General features: G+C 52.2%; 1 protein-coding gene across 3 annotated transcripts in view; it reads left to right on the top strand.

Moving 5' to 3' along the window:
- Positions 1 to 14,647, top strand: part of MYLK (myosin light chain kinase) — a 302,110-nt gene that overhangs the window by 190,995 nt on the left and 96,468 nt on the right. For all 3 annotated transcript variants that reach the window (XM_066241755.1, XM_066241756.1, XM_066241754.1), the window contains 3 exons: positions 9,065 to 9,202; positions 11,390 to 11,587; positions 12,276 to 12,525. In XM_066241755.1, coding sequence (XP_066097852.1) covers positions 9,065 to 9,202; positions 11,390 to 11,587; positions 12,276 to 12,525 — 586 coding nt within the window. The remainder of the gene's footprint in view (positions 1 to 9,064; positions 9,203 to 11,389; positions 11,588 to 12,275; positions 12,526 to 14,647) is intronic.

Raw genomic sequence — 14,647 nt, 5'->3', positions numbered from 1 at the left:
ACGTTCACAGTTTGATGATAGTGCTAAGGCCGTCAGAAGGCTGTGGCTGCAGTGGTCCCAGCTTCCCATCTCACAACCCCATCATTACTGGTCCGAGATCTTTTTTAGGATGACGTACATCACTGCTTCCTTTCTTTTCTTTGCACACTTCTCTTCCCGTTTGCTTCTTGGGTTCTGGAGAAGTCAGTGGGGGAAGGAAAGCCGAAAGAGAGCCGGGCTGTGGGGGAAGCATCTTTGTGTGCCACAGATGTAGCCGTTCTGCGGATTCTCCAAGGAGGTTCATTTGGTTAGGACGTTTGCTGGAAGAGAAGTCAGATACCTCCCTTGGGATTTGCACCTTGCGTAGACGCGCAGCAGATGGGAAGGGGCCAGGCTCCGCTTCAGCTGGGTGATGGTGACTGTCCTCTGCTGAGTCCTCTGGAACCAGCAGTCCTGGAATTTAGGGAAAGGAGGAGGCTACATACTTTTAATCCCTAAACCATAGTAGATTTTGAGCACCAAACAAAGGATGTAGGGAGGACTGTGCTTTCAAAACTCCTTTCAGTTGTTGGTTTACTGAATTTTCATAGTATAGTAGTGTTTGAAGTAGATCAGATTTGCTGTTGAATAGTGTTTTTCATTCTAATGACTAAGCAAAATAGCTCAGGTTCAAAGCTTAAGGAAATTTCTCTGGAGATCTGAGAAAAAGGCAATCATTTTCCCTTCCCCTAACTTTCTAGGAGGTCTCTGTGTCTTCTTGTCTCAGAAGTATTGGCTGAGAGGATGTCAAGAGTAGGGGAGGGCCAGCCCACGTCAGTCCGTCTTCATATGGTGATCACCTGTGAATCCAGAATGCTCTTAAATTGCTGGCAGACGGGCTGGGACTTGGCAAATGACTGTGACAGCAGAGGTGGGGTCGTCTGTAGGGGAGACCCCTGGGGAGCTCCTTAGATGGTAGTGTTTTGTGCCAGCATGCTGTCTGTTTTATATCCTGTGGCATCTGTTTAAACACCTTAAATGTAACATTTCATAATTTTCTGTTTTAATCCAAAACAAGTTTTGAACAAGCTGGGAGACTGCAGTGGGCCGTTTTCAAGGAAAGCTCCTTAGCTATTCACATGTGAACATGTGCATTTAATGCCAGTTCAGGTCAGAGTTGACAGACGAAGAGCACACTTCTAAGTAGAAATTCAGAATTGTTTTTCCTGCTAAAGCCGTAGAAAAGGACGGACTCCGAAGGGAAGGAGAATGATTGTGGTGTCGAGGGACACGTGAGGGCACGGCTGGCACAGACACACAGGCCAGAGGGGCTCTTACTTTGAGGTCCAAGAGAAGTGAAGGCCTTGCTTGTGTCTCCAGACCTGGGGAACAGGTTTACAGGTGACTGTGATAGAATTACTGAGAAAGTTAAATTGTGGCTGTAGTGTGAGTATTTAACTTTCTCCAAGTAAGAGCTTTTTAAAATAAAATATCAGGTTAATACCAACCCATGTGAATGTTTTAAATTAAAACTACTATTAATTGGTGTTTTTGTTTTGCTTTTTTTGTTGTTTGTTTTTGTGACAGAGAGAGAGAGAGAGAGAGAGAGAGAAGGACAGGTAGGGACAGACAGACAGGAAGGGAGAGAGATGAGAAGCATCAAGTCTTCATTGCAGCACCTTAGTTGTTCATTGATTGCTTTCTCATATGTGCCTTGATTGGGGTGCTGCAGCAGAGTGAGTGACCCATTGCTCAAGCCAGTGACCTTGGGCTTCAAGCCAGCAACCATGAGCTTCAAGCCAGCGACCTTTGGGCTCAAGCCAGTGACCATGGGGTCATGTCTATGATCCCATGCTCAAGCCAGTGACCCTGCGCTCAAGCTGGAGGAACACACACTCAAGCTGGTGACCTTGGGATTTCAAACTTGAGTCCTCTGCATTCCAGTCTACTACGCCACCATCTGGTCAGGCTTAGTTAGTGTTTTTAATGAAGAATGTTGTTTTGACAGAGGACCTAATCAATTAAAAAGCTGGTTTGTTTTAACAATTCTACCTTGCACTTGTGAATTAACTCCACTTACAGATGAATTAGCCCCACTTTGCTGATGAAGAGCACTGAGGCTCAGAGGTGAAGTCAACTGCCCAACAACCCAGCTAAGATGGGGCAGCGCTGGCCTCCAACTGCCCCAGCCCTGGACTTTCTGCTTTGCTGCGCGGGCACCCTGATGAGTCATTTACCCGATACTTTTGCTTCACGAGATAAAGAATTTAATGTTTCAGTTCATGTCTAAGAACTGTCTTTAAAAACTTTTCCCTGGCCCTGGCCAGTTGGCTCAGCGGTAGAGCGTCGGCCTGGCGTGCGGGGTACCCGGGTTTGATTCCCGGCCAGGGCACATAGGAGAAGTGCCCATTTGCTTCTCCACCCCCCACCCCCTCTTTCCTCTCTGTCTCTCTCTTCCCCTCCCGCAGCCAAGGCTCCATTGGAGCAAGGATGGCCCGGGTGCTGGGGATGACTCCTTGGCCTCTGACCCAGGCGCTAGAGTGGCTCTGGTCATGGCAGAGCGACGCCCCGGAGGGGCAGAGCATCGCCCCCTGGTGGGCAGAGCATCACCCCTGGTGGGCGTGCCGGGTGGATCCCGGTTGGGCGCATGCGGGAGTCTGTCTGACTGTCTCTCCCCATTTCCAGCTTCAGAAAGAAAAAAAAAAGAAAAAAACAAAAAACTTTTCCCTCCATTGAAGCAAAGTTGGCCCAGGCACTGAGGACGGCTCCATGGCCTCTGCCTCAGGTGCTAGAATGGCTCTGGTTGCAACAGAGCGATGCCCCAGAGGGGCAGAGCATCGCCCCCTGGTGGGCATGCCGGGTGGATCCCAGTCGGACACATGCAGGAGTCTGTCTGACTGCCTCCCTGTTTCCAACTTCAGAAAAATACCAAAAAAAAAACCAACAAAAAACTTTTTCGATAAGTCAAAACAGCAAAAATGGCCAAGGAAGAGATCAGAGGGTCAATGGGATGATAAAGTGATGTCTCTCTCCCTCTCCTTCTTTCCCCTCCATCCGTCCACCACATTCCCTCTGTCTTCTTCCCTTTCTCCTCCGTTTCCTGTCTCAGGTCCTGTTGACAGCTTCAGTCAGTATGGCACCACTTTTACCTGTAAAGAAACTGCTGACAAATGTATTTGATCTTCATTCTCATCTTCCCCATTGGAGGACAGGCATGGTCCTTTCTCTCAAAGTAGAGCAGGGCACCCGTGGCTAGCCAGTCAGTTAATGACAGTGAGTCAGTGAGGGGGTGGAGAGTCATTGGCCAGCTGACCAAGTGCCAGAGCCATTGATCTATTCAATCTTTAATCCCAGGCCAGTAAAGCAAGAGGCTCAGCCCTTCTAGAATCCAGAGAGAAGGCCATCTCTGGCCTTAGTCTCAGCAGAGCAGCAGGAAGCACAGCTGTGGGGAAAACCTGGAGTAAATTTAGTCTGATCCCATTTGAGCTGAGCAGCAAGTCTGTCCCTGGGTCCCAGGGACCCCTCCCTTGCTATTTGACTGCCCAGGCAGTGCCTGCCCCCCCCAAATGATCTCAGGTTCCTTGAGACTCCATTACCACTGAGGGCCCCACATCAGACCCTTTCCCTCCTGCCCCTGTCTCAAACTGGCACCGTCACAGATGACGGCAAAAGCACAAGCCCAAGAGGGCACGTCGCTAGGGTAACCAGCGGCTCTCAGCGTGAGCACGACAGCAAGCTCCTGTGGAGTCCAGGTGGTCAGCCTGTGTGCCAGGACGGTGCAGGGAGAGAGGCCAGACCAGGACGCTGTTGGCCCTGTCGGCCCTAGGATCTCAGGACAGGCCAGCTCCCCCGTCTGAGCCTCCGCTCCCTGACTGTGAAGGGAGGGCACAACCTCCCACTTCAGAGGAAGCTAAGGATAACACTCCACAGAGTCCTGAGCAGCCTTCAGAATCATGGAGTGCTGAACTTCGTAAGGAATTGTCGGGATGTTCTCTCAGCGACAGCTGTCAACACCCTTCAGGTCTCTGCCTGATTAGATGGGAACGCCCAGGTTTAGGGTTGTTTCTTGTCGTAGTCATTGTGAGTTTGAGTCTGCCCCCCCGGAAAGGTCAGTCGGGTTATGAAAGGCACAAAACGTTTCATTTTATACTTACTATCTGCCAGGTACTTTTCTAGCTGTTGTACATGTTATTTCTTTTAATCACCTCAAAACCCGGCAGTATTTATCACACGTGGTCCTGATGGTGTATATTGTACAATTATTGATATAGTATTACCATTAATAGTTGATGAAAACCGTATTATCAGCAATTTAGAGGCGAGAACACTGAGGTGTGGGCTGAGGAACTTGCTTCAGCTCACACAGCGAGAGCAATGAGTTCAGAATACTGGTGTCCGTCTGTCTTCTTACTGTATCTCTGTCCACACAAGACTGGGTGTAAACTGACGCATGGTCTGTGGGCCACACACGAGCCAGAATCGTCTGCTTGGCTTTGGAACTAAATGAAAGACGCACGTTGCCCTTTTACCTGGCTGGCTCTGCTCTGCGTTAGCGCTTCTCCCTTGTCCGGCGTCCAGGATACAGGTCGGCAGATGACGCATTGTCCTCACGGACAGTTCACTTCGGCACCCCTAGGGAAGTCTGGTTCCCTGGAAAGACATACTCTCCAGCACACCTGGGCGTGGCTGCCAGAGGCCTAGGGATGAGCTCTCGGACTGCCTGTACCAGGCTCTGTGACTTGAGGCAAGTCACTCTACCTGAGCACGTCCTGGCCTCTTGGTCAGTAAAGTGGCTGCGGTTTCGGGATTCTCCTGGGGCTGCTTTCCTTGGGTCCTTGAAAGGAAGCTGCTTGGCCCCAAACTGAGACCCTCACTGGCTCCTCAATCCCAGCGCAGACCGTGTCTGCAGGGAGGGCGGTGGTTTTCTCGCCCCGTGAAGAATTTGAAGCGGTTGCATGCTGGGGTGACGCAGCCACTCACCAGCCTGGTTCAGTCACGCAGGTCCCATGTGGCCCCAGCTGCAGTTTCTGAGAGCAGGTTCCTTCTGCACACTTCCTCCCAAGCACGCCCCTCTTTCCTCTGTTCTTGCTGTGGGGTCTTGGGGAAGAAAGAACAGGGTCAGAGGTCATGGGTGACAGTGGAACTAAATGTCTGCCCCAGGGTCGGCTCCCTCTCATCTCCGTCCTGGAGGGAGTGCAGTGAAGGTTTGTTCCAGTTTACTTTAGATTTATCTCATGACATTTTTAAGCCAGGCATCTCTATTCCTGAACAGCATCTGCTTCAGGTCACATAAAATGAGCCTGTGCTCTTGGGTGAGGGCCCAGTCTCGTTGTTCTGCTGCTGCTGAGCCCACCCCGACCCTGAGCACAGGGGGTAGGTGTGAGTCAGCCCGGCCAGCCTCGCGCGGTGCTGCTGCTGCTGGCGAGCCGTCTACGAGTATTTTCACAAGTTACCTCTGAAACTCCCCAAGTCTGTGATGATGCCATTATTGCCATCATGTACAAATGAGGACGTTGGGCTTCAGAAAGAGGCAGGGGCCCTGGCCGGTTGGCTCAGCGGTAGAGCGTCGGCCTGGCGTGCGGGGGACCCGGGTTTGATTCCTGGCCAGGGCACACAGGAGAAGCGCCCATTTGCTTCTCCACCCCTCCGCCGCGCCTTCCTCTCTGTCTCTCTCTTCCCCTCCCGCAGCCAAGGCTCCATTGGAGCAGAGATGGCCCGGGCGCTGGGGATGGCTCCTTGGCTTCTGCCCCAGGCGCTGGAGTGGCTCTTGTCGCCACAGAGCGACGCCCCGGAGGGGCAGAGCATCGCCCCCTGGTGGGTGTGCCAGGTGGATCCTGGTCGGGCGCATGCGGGAGTCTGTCTCTCCCTGTTTCCAGCTTCAGAAAAATACCAGAAAAAAAATAATAATTAAAAAAAAAAAAGAAAGAAAGAGGCAGTGATTTGACCGAGGCCAGTGCCCGGCCTCAAATCCTAGATTTCCAGTGGCTTTCAGAGAACCAGGAAGCTGCCACATGGGGGAGGTGGGGGGTGGGGGGACCAGGGGAGTGCCCAGACCAGCGCTCAGGAGAGAAGGGCACAGCTGTGCTTCCAGTCCTTACTGGCAGAGACCCAGAGGGAGTCAAAGCCCCAGGTCAGGGACCGGGGGAGTGCCCAGACCAGCGCTCAGGAGAGAAGGGCACAGCTGTGCTTCCAGTCCTTACTGGCAGAGACCCAGAGGGAGTCAAAGCCCCAGGTCAGGGCGCTGGGCAGTGGGAAGACCCCAGAGAGGGTGGGGGCCAAATGAGCCACCGCGGCCTGAAGGAGAGGAGGCTGGCGTTGTCGACGTCCGCGGCACCTAAGAGTAAAGGCGTGTCTGCACGGAGCTGTGTTAAGCAGGGTCTCTGGCGGGGCCAGCAGAGGCGGGAGCAGGGAGGACTCTGCACAAGCAAAAACATTTTGTCCTCGAGCCTCCTCAGTCTGTACAGCACAGGAAATTCCCCAACTCTCCCGAGACAGCCTGCTTTCCTGGCCCCTGCAGCCGTCAGAGAAACGAGATCTCTGCATTTCCAGTACCCCCCCTCCACCCGGGGCCTTCTGCCAAGGCCGCCTGGTTGTCAAAGGCAGCAGTGCTGCGGGCTGGGCAGGGCAGGGCAGCAGGGGGCATGAGGGCCCGTCCTCTGGTCATGGATCGTGGGGTCACCCTGTCTCCGCTGTCCGTGTGCCCACTCCATGCCCCTCACACCACACCTAACTTGGAAATTTTCCCCAGCCTCCAGCCCTCCTCCCCAGGCTCTCCCATCATGCCCTGCTGCGCGGGAGAGCTCTGCAGTGGGCTGTATTGTGTTTTCAGTGCCGACAGATAAAAATTCAGTGGCAAATGTGGAGTTAGGCCTTTCTCAGGTGTGTAAAGCACCGTGCAGATGGATCCCCACGGCTACAGGCCTCCTGGAGAAGACCTGGTATTTGTGGCCCTGTGCTAATAACCCAAAATACCAGAGTCCCTTTCCCCCAAGCTTAGCGTTACAGTTACAGAAATTGTAGCCCTCTCTGTCTCTACTCCTTCCCCCGCCAAAAGGCAGAAATAAAACAAACAAAAGCCACCTGGCTTGTAAGACAGAGGGCAAGCTCAGAGACTGGGCAGTGAGCTTGTGCCGCACCTGGGCTGTCCTGTGTGGGAGGCAGGCCCCGGCTCCACCCTGAGCCCTCTCCCCTCAGCTCACACGGGGCAGGTCAAAGCCAGCGTGGGGAGGGCTCCAGGAATGATGGAGAACCTATTTGTTAATTTATCTCCCTAGGTCACTGCAGGGGGGTGAGTGGGTCAGCCCTGAACCCAACAAATTGTTCTCGTTTACATCTCTGACTAGCTAGTGCATTCCCTCCCTCTCTGAGAGAGGTATTTGCCCCTGGTTTTATTGAGGTAATACTGATGTACAATAACCTGTATATATTTATAGTATTTAATTTGAAATCTTCACCTATGAAACCTTCAGCACACTTTTAAGAAATGGACATCACATCACCTCCAAACGCTTCCTCGTGCCCCTTCCCAGCCCCTCCCCCAGCCACTGCCCAGGCAACCTCCGATCTGCTTTCTGTCGCTATTTTACGTTTCCTAGAGTTTTATAGAAATGGAATCATCTAGAATGTGCTTGCTCTTTGTCTCCCTTTATTCAATGTAATTTTTGTGAGCTGCGTCCCTGCTGTAGCATCTTTCATTAGCTCATTCCTTCTTGTTGGGTAGTATCCCATTGTGTGGCTTTCTCACAGTCTGTCTACCCATTCGCTTGTGGAGGGGTATTTTCAATTTAGGGCCATTAGTAAGGAAGCTGCTATGAATGTTTGTGGACAAGCCTTTCTACAGATACGTGCTTTTATTTCTCTTGTATAAATACCAAGAACAGAATCACTGGATCATGTGGGAAATGTATGTTCCACTTTTTAAGAAACTGCCAAACTGCTCTCGAGGGGGTCTGTACCACCTTACATGCCGCCCAGCAGTGTAGGGGCCCCAGTTGCTCCACGCCCTCACCCACACCGGCGCTGAGGGCGGCCAGTCTTCCCCGCCAGTCGTTCTGACGCACGCGTGTCTCTGGCGCTCTTGGAGGTGCTTACACTCTCAGACACGTCCGTGACGCGTCACGCGGTTCTAGAAAACAGAGAGGAAGCTCTTCAGTTCTGTTTCACCAGGGACGAGATTCGTTGCTAAATGAAAACACAAGATGCCAATCATTGTATATAATGTGCTATCATTTTTTTAAGAGAAGGAAAAAGGGGTGTGCCTACTTGTTCGTGTGTGTTACACACATGGATCACCTCTGGCAAGATGAACAAGAAACTGAAAATTGGTTAACTCTGGGGAGAGAGAGACTCGATGGCTGCAGGCCAGGAGTGGAGGGAGATGTTACACACACTCTTTGGTACCTTTTGAATTTTGGGCCATATAAGAGTATCACTGATTTTAAAAATCACGGTAAATAGCCTGACCAGGTGGTGGCACAGTGGATAGAGCGTCGGACTGGGATGCGGAAGGACCCAGGTTCAAGATCCCGAGGTCGCCAGCTTGAGCGCGGGCTCATCTGGTTTGAGCAAGAGCCCACCAGCTTGAACCCAAGGTCGCTGGCTCGAGCAAGGGGTTACTCAGTCTGCCGAAGGCCCGCGGTCAGGGCACATATGAGAAAGCAATCAATGAACAACTAAGGTGTTGCAGCACGCAATGAAAAACTAATGATTGATGCTTCTTATCTCTCTCCATTCCTGTCTGTCTGTCCCTGTCTATCCCTCTCTCTGACTCACTCTCTGTCTCTGTAAAAAAAAAAAAAAAAAAAAAAATTACTTAAAAAAAAAATCACGGTAAATAAATTTAAGGGAAAAATCTTGTAAAATGCCAAGTATTGGCCCCCACCCTGAAGTTCTCCTGAGGAACCAGAACCTAGCTGGGGCATGGCCCTGCAGAGGCCTCCTTCTCTCCCGGTGATCTCTAGGGCCTCCCAGCCCCTTCCCAGCCCCTCCCCCAGCCACTGGGGCCCGGAACCTGACAGTCCTGTGCTGAGGGCGCTTTCGGGCTGCTTGGCTAGTGAACGAACGAATGAATGAGTGTTGACCCCACGTTCTGTTGTCTGCCACACAGAAAAGAAGAGTGACGGGAGGAGGGAGTACCTCCTGGCCACGGCCCCTGGCAAGCCCGCTGCGCCCCTCTTCCTGCAGGGCCTCTCTGACCTCAGAGTCATGGATGGAAGCCAGGTCACCATGACAGTCCAGGTGTCAGGTCTGTCTCTCATCTCTCTCCTCGGGCGTGTGTGCACGGGGCTTGGCTGCTGCAGGGGCATTGCTCCCTGACGTCCCACCCACCCCACGGACCCACCAGAAAGCTGGCCTGGGACTGTCAGTCAGTGGACCCAAGGAGGTAGAGCCTCTTGGCCCCTCTTTTCTGCTTTCTCTGGGCCAGATTTTCTGGATTTAGAATGAAGTGGTCCAGGGGAGGAAGGGCCGCGGCTAGAGGGTTGAGGGATTCGTGTGAAAATATAATGTGGCTAGAAGATTTTGAGATGTGAGAACTTACCCACTCTTGGAAGATGTTCTCAGTTGCTCTATTCAAATGTTAAGGTGAGAAGAAGGAGCGGAGCTTCTTCTGGCGAAGGGGCTGGGTGACCAGCAGTCCGGTGCGATGGTGCAGCCCTTGCTAGATGCCAGCAGGAGAGCGGGCAGCGGTTCCGCCTGCGCTGTGTAAACGGCTGCTGGCGCTCAGCAGTCCCTGTGCCACGCTGGAGGTTGCCCTCCTGGCTGGCTATTTATTTCTATCATACTGCATATAACTGCCAGAAAAATGGGAAGTATTTGTTTAGAAAGGATTTTATTTATGTGTGTTACCCATTTTTTTTTATTACAGTTGACATTCAATATTACTTTGTATTAGTTCCAGGTGTCCAGCCCAGTGGTCAGACTGTCATACTTTCGCAAAGGGCCCCACCCCCAGTATTCCCAGCACCCGGCCCTGCCTAGTGATGGCAGTGTCACTGAGTGCATTCCCTGTGCTGTCCTCACATCCCTGTGACTGTTCTGTGACTGCCAGTCTGTGCTCCTCAGCCCCTTCACTGTTCTCACCCCGCCCCAGTATTCCCAGCACCCGGCCCTGCCTAGTGATGGCAGTGTCACTGACTGCGTTCCCTGTGCTGTCCTCACATCCCTGTGACTGTTCTGTGACTGCCAGTCTGTGCTCCTCAGCCCCTTCACTCTTCTCACCCCGCCCCCAGCCCCTCCCATCTGGCGACCATCAGTCTGTTCTCTGTGTCTGTAAGACTGTCTTTAGTTTGTTTATTTTGTTCTTCAGATTCCGTGTATCAGTGTGATCGTATGGTATTTGTCTCTCTGACTGAGCCCACTCAGCCCTCCTGGGGGTGTAGTTTGTTCGAGCTGCAGAAGCCGTAAAGGCAGGCTGTGAGAGAACCCGTGGGCTCACCTGTGTCGAACTCCCACTCCTGTCAGAGGGAGGCAGCCCGTGACAGTCCCAGGTGGAAGGTTGAGTCCCTGACTCTGTCCACACCTCTGCAGTTGACAGAAATCAGAGGCGCTGTGCACCTGGCTCCAGACACGTGCTGGCTAACCCAGGAAGACAGACGTGCTCTCCTCTCTCCCTGGGCCTCTCCAGGGCTGGAGACTGCTCATCCCCCCTCAGCAGCTGCCCGGGGCCTTGTTCCTCTCGACTGGGAGCACGACAGCTCAGCGCCTACCACAGAGGAGACCCCCCCAGATGGCATTCTTCTATGCCCCAACAGATTGCTAGAAACCACCAAGGAAAGTAGACTAGCGAGATCTGAAAGGGTCATCCTTCAGGAGTCAGGCTTAGAAACCCTGCGGGAGCTGGCGCCCATCTCCGCCCTCAGGCTGCGTTTTCAGGGCAACAGCATGAAAGGCAGCGGCGCTTCCCTGCCAGTGAAAGATGACAGGGGCGTTCCCACAGAGTCACACTGAGTGGCCTGGAGCGCGCGCACAGCGCGAGGCAGCGCAGAGCTGGAGACACGGTCGCATCAGCCCCAGCTATCCGCTGCCGCTCAGTATTATCAGGCAGTTCGAATTCTAATTTCAAAACCATTCTTCCTGGGTTTTCTTTTTCATCTATGAAACTGTATTTTTTTTCACTTCCAGGTTCTTCCTGGTTTCCCCAAATCTGCTATTATTTAATGATGGCGAGCATGCGTTGAGCACGTTCTTTGTGCCAGGTGCCGTTCTAACCTGTATCCTGGTGGGCTGTTGAGGGGGCTGGGTGAACTTACCCCTTTGCCCCAAGAAACCTGTGAGGCGGATACAGTTACAGTGCTTTCTGGATTGGGGAAACAAGCATAAGGAGCTTAGTAAAGTATGTAGTACATGTCACAGTACTGTGTGCCGAGTTGCCACCTGCCTGGGAAGCCCCCTCTGACCAGTCCCCTGACCCCCCCCCCCCCCCCCCGTGCAGGGAACCCACCTCCTGAGGTCATCTGGCTTCACAACGGGAATGAGATCCAGGAGTCCGAGGACTTCCACTTTGAGCAGAGGGGCACTCGGCACAGCCTTTGCATCCAGGAGGTGTTTCCGGAGGACACGGGCACTTACACCTGCGAAGCCTGGAACAGCACTGGAGAGGTTCGCACCCAGGCTGTGCTCACGGTGCAAGGTGAGCCGATTGGCTGCCGGGCGGGGGTGGAAGGAGGTGTGTCAGGTTCTGCCCAACAGCCGTCTGGAGGTGAGGAAACCACGTGAGCCTGCTTTGTTCCACCACAGACCTGTGCTGTCACGGTCCCTTCCCTGCCCCAGGGACCAGCTCCTTACCCTGCATCTCGGGCTCCGGCTCAGTAGGGTCACTCTTTCCTGCCTTCTGAAGTCCCTGCCCTCTGGGCTACTGGTGACAGCTGCATAAAGTGCTAAGAGAGAAACCTCATAATACATGTAACAATTTGGCAGTGATTGCTTTTGACATGACTTATAGGCTTATTAAGGTCTTTGCCTTTAAAGAGCCTCCAATTAAGAGGAGAGACAAGTTAAGCCCACATAAAGCAAGTGACAACTATTCATCATCACATCTAATAGAGATCATTGGTGCCCAGCCCAGCGCCCCTGAGATTCTAGGCTCCCTCCCCTTGCTGTGAATATACAGTCTATGTTAGCATTATTTTCTAAGAATGTAACCAAGACAGATTTGCCATAGAAGAATATGCTATATTTGTATATTCAATGAAGGTGATTTCTGCACATGCTGCTATCTGGGTAGCAGGCTGCCTTCCGACCTTCACCACTATAGATCGCGCAGTGAATGCTCTGCCAAAAGGCCTCCCTCCCTAACTCAACCCTCTGCCAACTCCCAGAGCCTCAGGATGGAACCCAGCCCTGGTTCATCAGCAAGCCTCGCTCAGTAACAGCCTCCCTGGGTCAGAATGTCCTCATCTCCTGCGCCATCGCCGGTGACCCCTTCCCCACCGTGCACTGGCTCCGAGATGGCAAGGCCCTCCCCAGAGACACTGGCCACTTCGAGGTGCTGCAGAATGAGGATGTGTTCACCCTGGTTATAAAGGATGTGCAGCGCTGGCATGCTGGTCAGTATGAAATCCTGCTCAGGTGAGTCTGCACGTCCCACCCCCGACTCCTACCGCCTGTCAAAGTTCCCCCGGGATGGGGAAGTCTGAGGGAGCCCGGAGTACTGTGAGGCCAGGCAGGGCTTGGCGGTGAAGACAGTGCGGACGTGGTCAGCAGGCCTGCCTTCCCGCCACTTCAGCACACAGACGTTCACACGGAACCCCTTCGGGGCTCCTTTCCCACTTTCCCTCGGTCCTCTGTCTTATTCCAGTCTGGCTTTTGTTCCTCCATTATTTGGTGTATGGCGAATGTGAAGGAGGGAAGAATGGATTAAAATTGGAAAAGCAGGAGCTAGAGGGAATGTATTAGTTCTCTCTTGGTGTATAACAAATTATCCCAAACTTAGCAGCATCATAAAACAATTATCTTACAGTTTCTATGGCATTTGAAACAGCTTAGCTAGGTGATCTTCAGCTCGGGGTTCTACATGAGGTTACAGTGAGGACGCCAGGAGGGGCTGCAGTCCCTGAAGGCTTGACCGAGGCCAGAGAGCTCACTTAGCAGGTGGCTCACTCAGGGCTGCTGGCGGGACCTCACCACATGGCTGCTTGAGAGTCTTCATGACATGGCCGCCGGCTTCCCCATAGCTCGTGGTCCGAGAGGAAACTAGCTGGAATCTGCAGTGTCTTTTATGATCTACTCTCAGAAGTCACACACCTTACTTCTGCCACATTTTATATTGGTTGGAAGTGAGTCACTAACAGCTCATACTCAATGGGAGGAGAATTAAGTTCCGCATTTGGAGAAAGGAGTGTCAAAGAATTCATAGACGTTTTAAAGCCAGTATAGGGAGGTTAACTATCCCTATCCCTTTATTCCTCCTTCCAAGATCTCTAGGTTGCACAGGGGTAAGCTCCCTGAAGACAGTGCTTAGGACATGTCTGGCCCACAGTCAGCATGTGGTAACTATTTGTTTAATGAATGTGATCCAGAAATGTTCTTCTATTTTTAAAATGCTCTAAGTCTTAAAATTCCATGCCAACCCTGGGTAGATGGAGACAGAATGCCAGCCCCTTGGGTTAGAGTGAGCACTGAGGAAGAGCTCTTGCCTGCCTGCACTTGCACTCGGGATGGGAGGTCGTGCCACATCCTGAGGACAGTTGGGCTTGCCCTGGCTCCAGTGCCTGGCCACAGTACAGGAGGCCTTGCTCTCCTGGACACATCGTTTCCCTATACTGAGCTCATCGTGCTTAAGGCTCTGAGCTACAGAGAGACTCTGTAGCCACAAGCCAAGGCCACCGCCATGAGGGAGCATTGTTCCCACAACAGTCACACCTAGTATGTGCCCCGTCTACCTTGGGTCCTTTCTGAGCATGTGCTTTGTACCGTATTCCCCCGTGTATAAGACGCACCCTTTTCCGAAAAATGTGGGGTCTAAAAATTGGGTGCGTCTTATACAGTGGTTGTAGTTGTTTTTTTTACTTGCATTTCCTGCTTTTTTGCGCTTCTTGAGTTGTATGATTTTATGATGAATAAAACTTGAGTTCAATAACTTTATGTAATACATTTTTTTTTTTCAAATTTTGGGCCCCAAAATTAAGGTGCATCTTATACATCAGAATACCTTATACACGGGGAAATACGGTACTTGTATCAGTTGGTTTTTGCTGCATAATAAACCACTCCAGTATTAAATGGCTTTGAAAAATAGACATTACTTCTTAGGAATCTGTTGATCTGCCAGGAAGTTCTGCTGAGCTGGGCAGGTCTCAATCAGTCTCAGCTGCACTGCTGACACATCTTGGGTCAGCTAGCCAGTCAGCCTGCCACCATCAGTAGTATGCTCAGAACACACCAATGGCCTTTGTCTTGTGCCTGAACCAGTTATTCCCAGGGAGGCAGACTGCATCAGAATAGGAAGATCTCCTCTTCCTCTCTTCTAGGCCAGCGCAAGTTGTGGAACCATCATATGAGAGACCAGAGCTCGTCTGTGTGGAAGGAGTAGTGCTTTGGGGCAATCCTCACATTAATCAAACCAGCATCCTGAAAGAGATGAGATTGGGGGGGCATTTTGAGGAACAGAGGCTGAGACTTAGCAACTAAATCCAGGCTTGGCTGTGGAGGGCCTGCTGGACCGGCTGAGCAAGAAAGGCTGGGGAGGAGC

This window comes from Saccopteryx bilineata, chromosome 8, assembly GCF_036850765.1.
Source record: "Saccopteryx bilineata isolate mSacBil1 chromosome 8, mSacBil1_pri_phased_curated, whole genome shotgun sequence".
Taxonomy (NCBI): domain Eukaryota; kingdom Metazoa; phylum Chordata; class Mammalia; order Chiroptera; family Emballonuridae; genus Saccopteryx; species Saccopteryx bilineata.
The sequence above is the reverse complement of the archived record's forward strand: the minus strand, read 5'-3'. Positions and strand labels throughout refer to the sequence as shown.